A 17,215-nucleotide genomic window follows, 5' to 3' on the forward strand; every position below is an offset into this window, starting at 1 on the left:
TCTGGCGATCGGACGTAATTTTCAAAAAGTTTTGTTTGACGATAGATAGTTAACATGTTTTTCTCCAACAAGAATTAGTTTTTGCAACAATATCAGCTATATTGTTGTATCATTGACCGCGAAAAGACGCAAGCTACTTTAGTAGCAAAAAAAAATAACTCTTTATAAGTAAAGCGTTGTGCGTCGCATTTCAGAGTTAGGATTTTAATTACAAAGAGCCTTATACCAAAAGCTGGGGACGTTGTATTTATTCACCTTTAATGACGAATATACTGTAAAAATCTGGGTAGGCTATGTCCGCCAACAAAACATTATTTTTCTAAATTCTATTGTTCTTTCTGTTTAAGTTGCTTTCCCGGTTTAGGTTATTTCGAGCAATATGCGAGTCTTTCGTTGGCTCTGTGCATGCGTCACGGATTCTTTCAATTAAAAGTTTTACCATTTTAAACCAAATACATTTGTGTGGCGCTTCGATTTTATTTGCATGTGTTTTCAAGATTACTTGTTTAACGATTTACACATTATGACGTAAAAAAATTCAAATGCAAATTTGGTCCATTACTTAAAAAGTTTGGACACCAATGGGTTAAGTAGAGGATTTAACAAGAATAATACTTTTAATTTGTAAACTTATTTAATTCAAAGTATTTTGCATAGTTATGATTCAATTAAATGGTTAGACTTTAAGTGCACTAAATTACTCGATTTAATTATTTTTTAAATAATTAAATTGGCTTAATTTTTTTGACAAATGAGTTTGGTTGCATTTTGTTTTAGTGGTTGCGATGTGTTAAAACGCTCAGAGTGTAATAAGGTAATAAATTTAAAACTTATATTTATGCTATAGTGGCTTGATTTGCCTGTAAGGCAGTAACAAAAACTGAGGATTATTATTTGACACACTTTAGTGAGCATCGGACCGTTTTTGACCAAAATACTGTATGCAAATACAATACGAAGTAAAGGAACATCCTCGTTTTTTTATATTGATTTATTTTAACACCACAAACGAGCAAGCAATCTCCAGATGTGGCGAGGAAACTTGTTATTTAATCGGGAACTTATCTAGTATGAGAAGACATGGCCAATGTAAAAGCAAACAAACAAGCGAAAAAAGCATTACAAATGTCCGTTTTTGAAACAAGCAAATGTGTGGGCGCTTATCAATTTACTTACTTATAGCAAATTTATATAAATGGTTGTGAAAATCAAAGCGGAAACATATATTTTCAACATAATTTTATTTTGGGGATAAAAAAAACTAAATTTAGTATAAAGGTAGTTCATTTTTGGGATAAAAAAAAACGCATTAAACTTAGTAAAGGTGGCGGACTAAAACAAAAATTTAACGGTAAGTTGTGAAGGTATGTGTATTGTGTGGTTTTCTAGACGGCAAATTGTAGTTTTTAAAAAACTGTATTATGCTTTGGAACACAATACACGTTTTTCATGGCAATTTCAATAAAAATACTAAAGTTTCTATATTCTATAAAATCGGCATTTCGCAGTTTACAAACATTTGGGCAATACCTCATGCCATCATCAGTGTAAAAATACAAGTGAAGATAAATACGATAAAACATACACAAATTTATATTGCGATTTGTTCAAATGTCAAGACAAGTAAAAACAAACAAAACAAAACCAACGAGGGGCACCGACTGCGAAGCAACTGCAACCGGACATACATCGGCCAAACGCAACGCAACTTTGAGGCGAGTATGAACGACAAGACGTCGCCTAAATCAGAGGCTTATGATCATCTACTCGCCAATCCTATCTGTAAGGTTAATTTCAATTAACCGGACATATTGGGTCACGGCATGACAGATACCGTCTATATTTGCTGGAGTCTCTTGATGATTTAACACAGGGCTGTACAACTCAAACATGCCGGCGTGCCACTTTTTATCTCATAACTTCTTCCCGTGCCAAAGTTGCGTAACTAATTCTTTTTAATCTTAAAAGCGCTTTTTACCAAAAATTAAAACGTTTATTTACACATGGAATACTGTGTAGTAGGAATTCGCAATATTGTGGTTAAGTGTTCGTCGGTGAGCTGACTTTTGCTTCTTCACACCAAGCTATATAAATATGTGAATGCTAGCCTCCACTATATACAGTATAATGTTACAATATCAAAACTAATTGTTAGTTGTCGTGATTGCCGCGATTGCTTTATATGTGTCAAAACAATGGAAATTGGCTGAATAACAAATTTAGTATTATTTGGCAATTGGCTGAGTAACAAATTGGACTTCTTTGACAATTGGCTGAATAACAAATTGAACTTTTTTGACAATCGGCTAAATAACAATTTTAGTGTTTTAGAGGGGGGCTCGCGTGCCATTTTTTATTCGGTCGCGTGCCACATTTGGCACGAGTGCCGCTTGTTGGACACTCCTGATCTAACATCACAAACCGGAGCTTAAAATTAATAACAACTCGGCACCTATGTATCTATTTACCAGATGTGGTATGTATTCAATGACCTATACATCGCTTTCTTTTCGTGTTATTTTTTTCCTTTTTTTTTGTATATGTGTTATCGTTTTTATCTTCACTTGTTTTATACACTGATGGTGGCAAGTGGTATTACGTTTGTAAACAGCGAAATGTCGATTTTATCGAATAAAATGGCTTGGGTATTTTTGTTGTATTATGCTGCACAACGAATGTTTGTGTAAAAAGATCAACACGCATAATATAAAGTAGTTTACGATATGAATTGCAAAACTTCTGCAATACATTGAAAAGAAAGAATTTTATTTATTTTTTAATAAATATAGTAAGATAGTTTAGACAAATAGGGTTGCAATAAGTTTGTACTATACCAAAAAAATTCTTAAACAAACAGGAACATCAAGATTACAAACAAACACAAGAAAACTTAAAGCATGGACTTATTTGCAACAACGGGAGATTTGTATGCAGATTTATAAATATTGCACATTAAACATTTTTTTCCTTTGCTAAGTGGAACTAGGCACAACTTGATATTTTTTTACTGGTTTGATTTAAAAAAACATACAAAACTCAGTCAAGAGTAAGGTTTGCCGTTAAAATTCGGATAAGTCTTCCATTCCTAGCGAACTTTTACAGCATTTTTTTAAATAGTCACACTTTAGATTATGCTATTTCAAATCCTCTTCTTGACCCGGTATTCAAAGACATTTTTTGTTTCTCATGCGGCCCCAGCCAAAAATAGTTGCCCACCCCTACCCTATATTAATAAAAAAATCCAACTGAATGATCTGCGCCAAACAAGGATGCCCAGCGACACACTTAACACTTTTAAGCAATGTCTGACACGAAAATAATCATCAGCTCTTCTGCTGGCGTCTTTTACGCATATTTTCTGCAATGTACTTATATCGCGCAACGCATTCTTCCTGCAACAAATTAAGTTGAAATAAGAAAGTTGTAACCTTTGTAAAGTACAACAAAAATAATAATCAATCTAATAGTAGAGTTACTTGGTGTTCCGATACATTTTAGACGTGTGTAAACTAATATTTCTTAGTAGCATTAACCTTAGACATTGGTGTCCAACTAAGGGACAGAGGTTGTTATATAACATAGGTAATGTTAATGTTTACCGTTCCATAAGCGGCATTCGCTTGAAAATAAGCCATTTCTTTAAAAATGAATGTAAGTAAAATGCAAAAATCGTAATGCCAAACTGGCAATGTTTGGATTTAAACCGTAAATAAGTATTACTTGTTTTATTTCTAACGGTAGGGCAAATGTAGGGTAAAAAACAGTGGTGAAAGTAAGCCGGAACAGTCCGGAACGACGTTCCTGTCAAATCATTTTTGCAGGGACGATGAACCGGTTAAAGAAAGGTCTTTTTTACCAGGTCATGTCCTATGTCTACAGGTCATTCCACCACTTTTTTGAAAGTACTTAAAACTAAGATTTCAGTCGAATATTTGTATCGAACGATAACCTTCGGTTTCGTAAGGTCACTTGTCTTGAGCGTTCTAATATGACGTAACTTCATCTCTAAGAATGCGTCCCGGAAAAGTAAAAAATGCTTCTCGGAAAGAAAAATATTCTACTTCCTTGGTGGTAAGGTATGCAACAAAAATGGTATACGCTTTTACTTGAGCGACTCGAAACCGCGTAATAAATTTTGACTTAAAATTACCATCCAAGATAGTTTAATTAACATTTCCTATTACCAGATTTTTCATGAAATTATTTTAGGCATCCCAATTGAGGTAAGGGATTTCGGAGTTTACCTTAGTTTTTCCGATAACCATATCCGTGATTTTTTCCCATCTTTCGGGCGTTGACTTCGGAAATTGAACGAGGGCTGACTCTAAAAGTTTTTGCTGCGTTTGGTCCCAAATATTTTTTTCTTCATTTTCTGTATACAAAGTAAGATACAAACCGTTAACTATTATCAGACAAGCAAATAAAATAAGTTTTACGTATGCTGGTTTGGACAAATTGCCTAAAATACATCAAAGACATGCAGATCATCAAACTACGTATACGTGATTTTAGTTGGAAGATCAGCTATTTTCGGGAAATTTGAAACAAAAAGTTTGATAGATCAAACTTAATTGAAACTATACATCAATCTTTATTGGCCAAATTTCGCACATCATATTTACCTGAGGGTAAACTGGAATTATCTCTGGTTTGTATTGCGTCAGACTCTTCATTAGCTGGAGCATCTGTACAATAAAGTTAAGTACTTATGTGAAGCCTCAAATAAATAAAAAAATGTTAAGATGAGTATGTTTCGCTGCTAAGGGAGAATATACACAGGAAGAAATATAAAGCAAGAAGCACACAAATAGAACATTAAAAACAAATACTTATAAATAATTAATGCTCTCATTTAAGCCAAATATATATATCTTAACAACTGATTTCTACAAAATCTATCCTTAAGTGCAACCAGAACCGTTTGTTTTCACCATTCGGATTCAGGCAGTAAATCAAATTTGGTTTAGAATTTAAATTAACAAAAACAAACTGACAAAATATACTTTAGCGAATAGAAAGAAACATAAAATAACCTTCTGCGTCGAATCTCCTGCTGATGATCGCGTCAGAAATTTCTAAAGGCGCCTTGGGTTGATTTGGAACTGTAGCAGCTGAATACTTTACTTTTGAACCTTGCGGTTAAAAAAAACTTCATTAAAAATTTGGATGAGGCCATACTATGATCTCAATGAATACAGGCAAGTAGCTACAACAAAACAATACTATTTTATGCTACAACAAAATCGCCTTTTTATTTTGAATAACAGATTTGCTATATTATCAGTTTTCCTGCTGGTAGGACACATTTGCTATAAAAAGGGATAAACGGCCCAGGAAAGGTTTGAACGTCTATTAGGCTTTACATTTGAAGGGGGGTTAATTGTACACTGCATGTTCAAATTTGTGTCGAGGGCAACATACAAATACAAGGCTTTGGTTTTCGCCTTACGCAGGAATTCGTTCTACTTGTGTAAAGTTTTTCGGTTTTGCAAACTTGTAAAAAATTGTGCAAATTTATTTCCATTTGAGCTAAGGGCAAATAAAAAGCGCCCAAATTAGTTTTATTTAAACTTGCAAAAAATTTTTTTTTAAATTAGTTTTACCTTCATGAAAGGAGTGTTTTGCGAACTTTCAAAAAATTGTGATTTTTTTTCATTTGAGCTACGGGCAAATAAAAAATTGCTCCAATGAGGTGATTGGAGCTACGTACGAACAAAAAGTTCCTTTATTAATTTAAGAAAGTATTTTTGGGATACGTTCAAATTAAAAGTGCTAAATTGGTTCTATTCGAGCTACGTGTATAGCTTTATACGAATATGAAAGTATTAATACAAAAGCAAAAATTTTAAACCGCTTATATAATTTGTGTGTGTGGCTCCATTCATAGTGAAACGGGAAGAAAATTGATTTCGTTGCCCTGTGTTTAAAGAAGCATATTTTTATTGATATAATCAAGCTTAGTTTCCAAGTTAACAAATTAATTTACAAATCTAGTCGTTTTCTACTAAAAGAGGTGCTGTTTCAAGCCAACAACCTTTTTTCGTTTCAGATTTTTATTAGGCCCAAGCAGAATTTATGTGTATTGGTTTCGTTAAATTGCGATAAAGAGCCTTGTCATGTTACTAACCAACGTAATCCTTAGCCTGTGTGGCTTTTGATGTAACTTCCTGTACACTTCGACCCATCTCACGTGCTATCTTCGGCCATCTTTCTGTACTTCCTCTCGGATATTTGGACATAAGCTTAGCCAGTTCCGACTGGTCTTGCTCGTCCCAATCAGATTTCTTTGCCTTTTTCTAAAAATAGCATTAATAAATATAATATATTTATGATAAGTAAAATGCCACTCGCAGTAGTCTAGAGGTGTCAAACTAAAGTCTTATTAAGAGCCGAATGAGATAATTTGAGTACGATAGCGGGCCGCATCAACATAACTACGAAGCAAAAACTGTTCTCTTCAATTCTATTTATTGTGTAGCCTAATTTATATTGTAGATGCCTGTAGAGGTTTCAGCGGTATTCATAATACTAATAGCACGTGGTATGGGTGCCCCCTCAAATTTAAAGGTTTTTAAGTGTCGAAAAAGCCACGATTTAGCGAAATGTTTGAAATGTAACGACCCCAACTTATTAAGATGATATTTAGGCGCTAAATTCTGGCTTATTTATCTGGTCAAAAAGCGGCAAATCGATTTATTTAAGAGAGTATTTTAATATCCGATCGTAATTTGCGCCGCAGTCTCAACAAAATTGAAATAATAATCAGTTTGACACCCATGCAGTAGACTCTGAACGTTCGTGCTTAATAGGAACTTTCGTGCTTATTTATTTCATGTGGTTGAACTTCCTGATGTTCTGTCTAAAAAGGTGGAATCAAACACTTAATGAAACCTTCAAATGGGACGAGAATTAAAAAATTGGAATCTTTAAGTTAAACAATAATATACGTGTCACAGATAATAATGAAAGTGTAAACCCATTGTAAAGTATAAGCCTAAGTATAAACAACTGTTTTATCCTGGTATGAACAAAAATAAATAAGAGATTCATATATAAAAAATTGAACGGCTTTTAAAAAAAGTATTTGTTAGCAATCAAGTAAGTTAGTTGAAAAAAGTCTCTGCAAACCTTTTTTGATTTTCTGTCATCTTCCATCTCGTCGTACATAGCTTCAAGTTCGTCCAGTGACTGAGACGAGTTCTCGAACACTGACGGCTGCATGGGTCCAGATTCGGCAGCCTATGTAAAAACGGGTAACACACAATACAATAAGACCTATGGAGAGCAACAATATCTGAAGCAGAATTTCCTATAATACCATAGTATAAAAAACAATGACAAAATAAACATAAAAACGCAGTAATATCTATGATCAGAATAAGTCCAACTCCATCTTGATAAGATCTGCATTGCCTAGATGACATCTAAACAGTAGGTACAGAACACGTTTGGACGCCAGCGTTCTGGTTTCGAGGTTTCGGCGTGACTGTTTTGAGACCGTAGTGTTTGTCTTTGTTAGGGGGAAATTAGTGCATTTAAAATTTGGTTAGAATTATTGGTGAACTATGAAATAAGCTTGGGTTAAGTAAAAAGTTGTTTAGATCTTATTCCGATTTAAATGTTATTTGACTGTTAGCCATTAGTCCTAGTTTGGTCTTATTCCGAGCTGTGTTTTATTCCGGTGCATGACATTAAGTCAGTCCGGACAAACAATAAGCAAATATACGTACATTACGAAAAACCCTGTATGTTGTATTAAAAAAATACTTTTATTTGTTTAGCCGAAAAGGCTTCTAGGTTCATAAATACAACCAGTATTTTTATTTTGGTTACATTTTTGTATTTGAGTTAGTATAATTATATTCACCAGCTTTTTAGCCAACTCCATTTCTTCACGTTTCTTTTTCGTACGTTCCTGTTTAAAACGTTTTGCCTCTTTTCGTTTCTCCAAATTCTCGGCCAATGCTTGCTGGTTAAGTTCCTCCTCTCTGATAAGATTTACGAATTTACTTAAAATATATTTCCTTTTTGAGTAAACTTGCATCTACGAACTGAACACGAGTGAATATTAAAATATCTTTAAGAAGTTTTACTCTTTTGCAAAATTCTTTGAAGATCATATTTATAAACACGTATGTATGAACCAGCCACTAGTTATTATTCTTAACTTTTCTACCACAACAACTAAGTTTGTATTGGCTCAAACAAATTCAAAAGTGTAATTTATGCAAAAAAAATAATTGCCAACTGGCAGAAGCAATAATAGTTAATAATTAAACAAACACCAAGAATAGAGTTATATTAAGTTAGGAATTTAGTATAAACACATTTATAACCTTTTTCGCTTTTCCTCATTCTGCATTTCAATCCTTTTCTGTTCTTTATGTTGCTTTATAGAACCGGGAATTGCTACAGCAAATGCAAAGAGCTTTCTCAAAAGAAGAACTGGCAAAACATCTTTCCAAACTGGTTTTTGAACTATACGAGTCCTAGATAAACAATGCATAAAATTTAAATTTAAAATTTCAACAGGATCTTTGTGTGAAATGTTATAAATTTATACAAAAATAAAAAAATAAAACAAAATAAAAAATGACATTAATACAAATTAGACTTTTTTAAAGAAATGCAATCAAAGCAAATGTTGTTGTTTTTTTCTGTTGTTTTTGTCATAGTTATGTGTTAAAGCATAATTGCAAACCAGTTGCCATGCTACTCAGTACTCGTATACATTTTAAACCTATGGTTAAAACTAGCCACTTAATGAGCCGGTGTTTTTTTAAGTAATGGGGTCAAGGATCTAACGTTAATGGGATGGTAAATTAAACACAGATATTATTATCTTTTGCCTTGTTTTCACCTTTGTGTGCATTGCAGCAATTCTTTTGAATCATTTTTTAAGTTTGAAAGAAGATTAAAAATGTGCCATTAAACACTGGTAAAGTATCTAATACATAATACCAATCCATTTTACTCATCTTTTTTTACTATGTTTTCAAAAATATGTTGTGGCCGATGGTACAAAAATAAATTTCAATCCATTTTATACAGCTCTTTGAACTCTTGAAAATAAGTGTGCTTCTAATAGTAGAATTGTTAAAGAAAGGTGTTCAACAGTAAAAAAAACGTAATGCCAAGCAGTTTGTTGGTACTGCTGGGTTTGGTGCCTATTTCTGTGTTGGCTTGAATCTAAACCTGACTTTACCCAATATCAGTTTTTTAAACAGACTTTGACAAATTATGAAATATAGAGGGATTGGTCAGGCAAAGAAAAACCATAAAGCGTTGCTATTAGGCCATCATTTTTATCAGTTAGTATATATGGAATGATTTTTACTTCTAGAAAAAATATTTTTTTCAGGTACACAACACAATTACTATATTAATTTAAGGTTCCGCACTACGGTTTGGTAAAAAAACAGGTTTGTAGGACAAGCGACTACTACATTGAAAAAAAAGCAAATTACCCCTGAAAAAATAAACGCATAAAATTTCAAATTTTCAAGCAATATTTGGTTGTAAATATTATACAATAATTGTTAAAAAGTTTTTAAAAGGTTGTTATTTCATATTTTTAAATAATAAATAAAATTTTACTTTAATTCTTCCAAAGCGTCTTCGTCATTTTCTCTTATAACACCCTTCTTTCGCCGCCCTTTTTGGCGAGACATGTATTCATCCTAAAAATTACAGGTAACAGGTAGCATATAATATTTAAGAATAACTGGTAACATACAACATTTAGAAATAACAGGTTACATATACAATAAAACTAGGGATTAGGACAGGTATACTAAATAGACATCCCATTTTTAGAAAGGTTGTGTTTTGTGTAGTAAAATAAACCAGAAAAAAAAGATGGTCAGTAGGGTTGTTCAAATTTTGAAAATTTTTGAAAAGTTAGCTTATCGAAGTTTATCCCATGGTTTGGCCCTTAAAATAGGATTGACAAAAAAAAATTTAAATTTGGGTCATGATTTCACCCTCCTCAAAGCCCCCAAAGTTTAACAGTCAAATCATCAAATATAGGAATTACCATATTGCGAAAACTTGCTAAATAGGCTCTATTGCTAGTTGCTACCAAACGATGACAATTAGTATTGTAAAATGTTATTTGTGCTATATTAATAACGAATATGCATATACAACACAATAAAGCATTGCAAATAACGTAAATAAAAACATTTTTTGGCAATGATCAATCTTTTTAAGTCCGGAAAATATCACTGGTGTTCTAGGACCTGCAGGAGGCTAGCGTGTTGCTGTGCATCATAAGTGATGTTTGCTGAGTAATCAGTGTTTAACTTGAACATTCTCTCAGTAACATTATTAACAACTTGTAGGAATTTACAGAGTTTTCCGCAACTTGGAAGTCTTTATCTTGCGGCCAATCACAAACTGAAAGCCTCAACAAGTTGCAATAAACGCCCAGAGAGGAAAAAAAAAACAGGACTTTTAGCCGACTAAATTTTTAATTCTGGTGCGCCCTGTTTCTGTTGAACGCATCACTGGTAACTCCAGGGGAAATTTACTTGGCTTGGGTGTATCCAAACTTTTTCTTATCAATGCCGCTTTCCTATCTTCGTCCATAGTAGGGTGTGAACTGAACATAGAAAACAATACAGTTTCTTCATTTATGTACCAATGATGACTGCAGAAGCTTGTTGTAGGCAACCTATGCCACCTGGTTGTCATATTTTGAACACTCTTTCATGGTTTGCAAATTATCAGGTATTTATTAAAGCATCGGAACCAATACCTGTTTACCCAAAGCTGAAAACATAAAACAAGGCAATAAACTTGTTGTTGCGCTTCCGGTGGTTTCCAAAACCTTCTTCATAGCCCATCGGTTATATCCACATGAACATCGTTCGGCCAACCTGGTGCTACACGCAGTGCTCGATGGATGAGCCAATTCCTATACTGCCAAAATATGTGGATGGAACAGATAAGCACGACCAAGATTTTGTAAACCAGCTGCAGCGCATCAACCAGTTTATTGCCTTGTTTTATGTTTCAGCTTGGGTAAAAACAAGTATTGGTTCTGGTGCTCCAATAAATGATCGACGTTATAGGTTGCCTACAACAAGCTTCTGCAGTCATCATTGGTACATAAATGAAGAAACTTTATTTTTTTTATGTTCAGTTCACACCCTACTATGGACGAAGATAGGAAAGCGGCATTGGCAAGAAAAAGTTTGGATACACCCAAGCCAAGTAAATTTTACCTGGGATTGCCCTTTGATGCGCTCAACAGAGACAGGACGCACCAGAATTGTAAATTTAGTCGGCTAAGAGTCCTGTTTTTTTCCTCTCTGGGAATTTATTGCAACTTGCTGAAGTTTCCATATTGTGACTGGCCGCAAGATAAAGATTTCCAAGTTGCAGAAAACTTTGTAAATACCTACAAGTTGTTAATGATGTTACTGAGATGTCACTGAATGTTCAAGTTAAACACTGATTACTCAGCAAACATCACTTATGATGCACAGCAACACGCTAGCCTCCTGCAAGTCGTAGAACACCGGTGATAGTTTCCAGACTTTAACAGATCAATCATTGCAAAAAAAATGTATTACTTAGCTAATTTTCAATGCTTCTTTGTGTTGAATATGTGTATTTGTTGTTGATGTATTACAAATAATATTTTACAATAGTACTATTTGCCATCGTTTGGTAGCAATAGAGCCTATTTAGCAAGTTTTCGCAATACGGGAATTCCCATATTTCGATGATTTGACTGTTAAACTTTGGGGGCTTTGAGGAGGGCGAAATCATGACCCAAATTTAAAATTTTTTTTGTCAATCCTATTTTTAAGGTCCAAACCATGGGAAAAACTTCGATAAGCTAAACTTTTCAAAAATTTTCAAAATTTGAACAACCCTAATGGTCAGTGGTTTTCAACCTTCCAGGAGTAATGGCCCTTCAATGGGTACAACACTTAGCGGCCCATTTTTAATGAATTACAAAAATGCTTACATACTATCACAAAAAGTTCAGCAAGTCACAATTAAAATGCCAAGATTGAGTTTCCCTGGCTAATAATTTAAATAACATATGCTTACAGAATCTTAAGGATGCTCTATGGCCCACGAGGGCAACAGTTAAAAAACGCTGAACTAGACAAAAATGTGACTATTTTTGACGCATCTAAAACTTAAACATAACTTTGGATTTGAGACAGGAAGCCTATAGATGTCGCATAGTTGTTTGGTGTAGTTACTGCACTATTAACAAACTTAAGGCAAGGGCAGCCCATTAAACCAGACACTGACTATGGCACTGTGTGACATATCACGATAACAGTTTTTTTTCGCACAAAATGTTGGGCACTTTCACATTTTTTTACAAAAGTCCCCAATTTTTACTTCATCAAAGTTTAAAAATGTGTTTAAATTTATTTACATTGAAGCTCGTGGCAGTAAAAAAGTGCCCAAATTGGTTTTATTTGTGCTACATGGCAATAAAAAAGTGCCCAAATTAGTTTTATTCAAAATTCCTGCAAATAAAAAGTGATCAAACTGGTTTCAAAAAAGCTACATGTCATTAAAGAGTGAGCAAACTAGTTTTGAAAAAGCTACATGTCAATAAAGAGACTCTTAAATAAGTTTTGTATGAGCTACATGTGAATAAAATAATGCCCTAACTAGATTTGTTTGAGCTATATATGCGGATAAAAATGTGGTCCTGAAGAACAGGAGGTGACTCTGTTGAATAATGCCTACAACAAACAATCTCACCAAAAGACAGGTGACACGCCTACCTTGAAATTTGTTATCAATATTTTTTTATATTTTGGAGTTTAAAAAAATAGAAGCATCCTAATTAACTATTCATTTTGCGTATGGTAAGTTTAAAGAATTTGTTTAGGCACTTTGCCTACTGTTTTTCAACTGAAGAACCATTTTGGGCATGTGTACATGTGGTAAAAAAATTAAGGAAGAGCTGCTGTACACTTTTTTTTAATGTTGTAAAACTAAGCAGATTTCAGTCATAGAATCAAACTTTACTTTATTTGAGGATGAAGATGAAGACAAATTTATATGGTTAAATACTTTTTTTGTCATTCATTTAACAAGCGAAAAACAATATTAATATACATATATTTAACAAACCAGAGTCAATCTCTTTTCAAAATATGAACCCCACATAAACAGAAAGTGTCCAAGAGTAGCAATCAGTGAGATGATAACAGACACCTCCAACATCCCCATCTTTCTTATTTGTCTGCAAAAAGTAGTTAAAAGGCATTAAAATCAAACTGTGTAAATGTTCGAATACAAATCACTTAAGTTAGTCAGTCTGAAACATATTAAAAAGTGTGTACAAATACTTAAATTATTCAAATTTTTATGTAGGACATAAAGATATTGCAGCACTCGCAAGCCTATATTAATTATCTTGTGTAGTAGTAGAGAACAACCTTGGTACATATAAGTATGCTGAAGGAAGACCATGTACCAGTACATCATTATATATTTCCCGCTTCTCTTTTGATTTTAAAATCTACAAAACACAAAGAAGAAGATAGAAAACATTTATCGGCACTAAAAAAATATTTATATATATTAAGAACAATATTTAATATACCTCATAAACAGCAACCAATATGCGAAATCCCTCTTCTGCACCTTCTGTCTTGTTTTTATCTGGGTGCATTGTGAGAGACAACTTCCTATATGAACGTCGTATGTCAGAAGTCGGTGCATCCTTTTTTATTTGAAATGAAATAACAATTTAAACCTGAATGATATCTTGTAAAATAAATTATTTAACTTGTGACAAATATAAATAATATGGCTACAAGTATTTACAAGAGAAAGACCACTGGTTTAAATTGACAAAACTTTAGTAGAGGAGACGTGATGCTCTATGTATTTAATTTATCAAGCTGATTTTGTCAAAAATGTTGTCAAGGCCATTGATTTACAGCAGAAAAGGTGCATCGAAATCACAAAAAATATTTGTGTAAAGTGTAAAAAATACACAATGCATTTATCTTGTTAAGCATTAAATAGATTCACCCAAACAGAGCCCCCTACGCTAGCTTGTATTCACCTAGAAAATATGTAAGAGAACTACTTTGGGGAAGAGGAATAACAAAAATCTTGTTTAGAAAGGAGATGTTATATGGGTATTTTTAATAGACAAAAACATGGAATGGTATGCACAAAAACTTTGAGCAAAAGCACCAACAAAACACAATAGGGCAAAACTTAGAAAATGTAACATTCCCTTACTTATTGTTAAGTTGGCATAAATACATAGTGCCGGAATGACCTGGAGCCCAACGCAAATGTAAATCTTGAATCTAATAAAATGACTCAATGCTGACAACTATTCGAATCATTAGTTAAAAACTTGCAAATCGCAAAATTAAGAACCATATTTTGTTTTTACTTAACTACAAATGTTTAATTTTGGTTTAAAAACTATAGGACAGCATAAAAACAGAAGGAATACTAAGCGCAGGATAAAATCACTACTGGTATACAAAATGTTAAAAATTCTGCTGGAGTCTCTCTTCTCTCCGGTTAAAAACCACTGCTATAGACCAAATTATTTAGGATCTGCTGGTTATATCACCTATTATTTGTGAAAAATATCTGTCAAAGGCACTCAACTACACACAAAATTTATAGTCATGCCTTACAGTTTTCAATAGTTATTCATTTACTGTTCATAAGTTTTATCTAATTAAATGCTTTATAGTCGCAATAATTGATTACAGCCGTGTAATTTTAGGCCACATAAACATCTCGGCTGTGCAATATCCAAAATTTTTAGTAAATAACATATACAAACCTGAGAAATTCCAAGGAATTCGTAAAAATTTATCCCAGTTTCATCAACCAAGTCATACACTTCACTTTGTTCCGGACTGAATCCCCATTGGGCATTACAAGGGAGGATAAATAGAATAAACAGGAAACTTAAACAGGACAACCACATCTTCTTGACAAAGGATGTATTTACAAAAGACTATAATTTAACTCTTTGTTTAGGTGCCTATTACCTTCCTACAGATATATATATATATATTGCATAAATGTATTAAAGTTCTAGCATTTTTACAAGTGTGCTTTTGAGCGCTTTGCTTACACCAGATTTTGGTGGGAATTACTCTAAATGTAGTGTGCCAGATTGGTTCCAGTCCCGTCGGCAAAGATCTTTGGTTAGTCCAGTCTGCATTGGTTGGCAGGTGCACATCCGATAGTTTTCTGAATAAATTTGTGCGCACACCTGAATTGGTATATTGCCCACTTAAAGTTTGTAAAAAGGCAAATTGTGGTAGGATTACCTAATTGCACACCTGCATGTTTTTAAAATTTGGTGCTGCACACCTGAGATCTCTGCTAGAAGTGCATAAAATGCAGACTGGCTGCCAGTAATATCATCTTAGGTGAAATGTTGACTCCATAGTGATTTCAATAATAGCATATCAGTGTTGTAAATAAATGGCAATTAAGCAAGTCGAATTGTCATCAGTTGCCCAAGTCAAATCCTTATCAAGTCATTGTCATAAAAATAAAACTTAAAATCATTAAAATTGGTGAACTCAACAGATCATAAACAAAAAAATAACATATAGCAAGTCGTTTTATGTGCAAAAATTGGGATACATATAACCCAATTTTATTATATAAAAATAATGAGTGATGTCTAGAATCCTATCACTTTTTTACAGTAACAAATAAACGGGATGTCAAAAGTGAAATTGCAAGGAAGAAATAAACATTTGAGGATAAATATAATAATATTACTTGACGACAAATGCTAACTTACACCCTAACCTAAACAATGTTAACAATATATACCACTAGACTAATATTAGATGGGATGCTAGACCAGCACCAAGAATTGCTTAATAAAAACACTTCCTCCAACCAGTCAGTCAGATAAAAAACAGCCAGCAAAAATTGATGGTTTGGCGTCCATGTCCACCAATGTAATGGTAAAATTCCAAACAATTTGTTTTGAATACTTATTCCGTATCTAAAAAACATATAACGCGTTTTTGACATCCTAAAAACCATTCACCTAAAAGCCATGTACGTTGTTAATATCTTAGACAAGTTCGTTAGGTGACACAAGCTTTCGGGGATTCCTGAATTCTGACATAGTTTGACACCCGGCGGGTCAGATATTAGGAAAGTTCTAATCAAAAAGGTCTACGGCAATTGGAACATCAAAGGATCGAAAAATCCGGCTTTTACCTTCTTGATGTCGTGTACTAGGGCTGCCACTCTGATTTTCAATTTATCCCAAGGTTTCTCGTCTAAAAATCCCAAGATTAAAAAAGCGTCCCTTAATTATGTGCATCCAGTTCAAACTCTCATTATTATCGTTGATTGGTCTGGAGCATTTACACCGTCCACAAGCTAGTAAATAGCATTAATAGTTAATACGTTACTAAAGACACAGTCCGCTTTACAATCATTATTTCGTCGCAATTACTTCCCGAGTAAACTATTTTAACTAATGAAGCTAGCCTCCCACCACGCTCGTCTCGAACACTAAATATTTTGTTCTTGAGGCCGCATTAGCATTTTCGCTATTAATTCAACACGCACATGTCCTTACGTCACCGATGTGACGTACTGGAGCGATTCAAGTCGCTAGACTAGCGGTTCCCAAACTGGGGTCCGCGGACCAAACTGGGGTCCGTACAGCAGTTTAAGTTTTTAAACATTAGTCTATGTTTTAAGCATTATCTGTCATCTTTATTGTCTTTAGTTATGTTTTATTATTCGATCATATAGCGTGTTTTTTTATGTCTCTTGTGACATCATAAAGCATCTATATGCCGTATTACCTGCTATCAGCGAATCGTTCGCATTAGTTAGAACAGGGTGGTCCAAACCCAGTTGTAATTTCAGCCAAATTGATCTGGTTAATTAAACCTTGTTATGAGACTGAAAAAACTGGTGTGCGCGAAATGATAACGTCTTTGTAATTTAGCGATTGGGGAGTATGCAACATCTCTTTTACGCGAACATTCTAGGCTTATAAAATGCAGTCTTCTAATTAAAATTTTTGTCAAATACGCAAATTTTTCTCGCTTCGCGCGCATCAATTTTCCCAGTCTCACAACATTCGATTTTATTGGCGCACAAGTTCGACGACAAAAGCAAGTTTCTGGAGCGTATCTGTCTTTCGATGCTACTTTGTGACGTTATCTTTAAACATTTCCGGCCCCGACCAAACGAAAAA

At 33.7% G+C, this 17,215-nt stretch overlaps 1 protein-coding gene across 1 annotated transcript; it reads right to left on the bottom strand.

The window, feature by feature from the left end:
- Window positions 1–1,035: 1,035 nt before the first annotated feature.
- Window positions 1,036–15,016, bottom strand: LOC146145170 (dnaJ homolog subfamily C member 1-like). The gene is made up of 13 exons (XM_083389656.1): window positions 14,807–15,016; window positions 13,592–13,711; window positions 13,425–13,507; window positions 13,117–13,228; window positions 9,598–9,680; window positions 8,337–8,489; window positions 7,868–7,988; window positions 7,129–7,239; window positions 6,128–6,296; window positions 5,034–5,132; window positions 4,623–4,685; window positions 4,245–4,372; window positions 1,036–3,392 (listed from the first exon to the last, which is right to left on the bottom strand). Exons 1-13 carry the CDS (start codon window positions 14,951–14,953, stop codon window positions 3,324–3,326), a joined length of 1,458 nt encoding a protein of 485 aa, XP_083245782.1. The 5' UTR covers window positions 14,954–15,016; the 3' UTR covers window positions 1,036–3,323.
- Between the last annotated feature and the right edge of the window lie 2,199 nt (window positions 15,017–17,215).

The sequence above is a fragment of the Ascidiella aspersa genome, chromosome 5, assembly GCF_963924565.1.
Source record: "Ascidiella aspersa chromosome 5, kaAscAspe10.2, whole genome shotgun sequence".
Taxonomy (NCBI): domain Eukaryota; kingdom Metazoa; phylum Chordata; class Ascidiacea; order Phlebobranchia; family Ascidiidae; genus Ascidiella; species Ascidiella aspersa.

Excerpts from the sequence above, each read along its gene's own strand:
- LOC146145170 (XM_083389656.1), bottom strand. The coding sequence starts at position 14,953 with ATGTGGTTGTCCTGTTTAAGTTTCCTGTTTATTCTATTTATCCTCCCT. Across the intron at positions 13,712-14,806 it reads AATTCCTTGGAATTTCTCAG|GATGCACCGACTTCTGACAT; the intron begins GTTTGTATATGT and ends CAAATAAAAAAG. Across the intron at positions 4,373-4,622 it reads TAATTCCAGTTTACCCTCAG|AAAATGAAGAAAAAAATATT; the intron begins GTAAATATGATG and ends CTTTGTATACAG.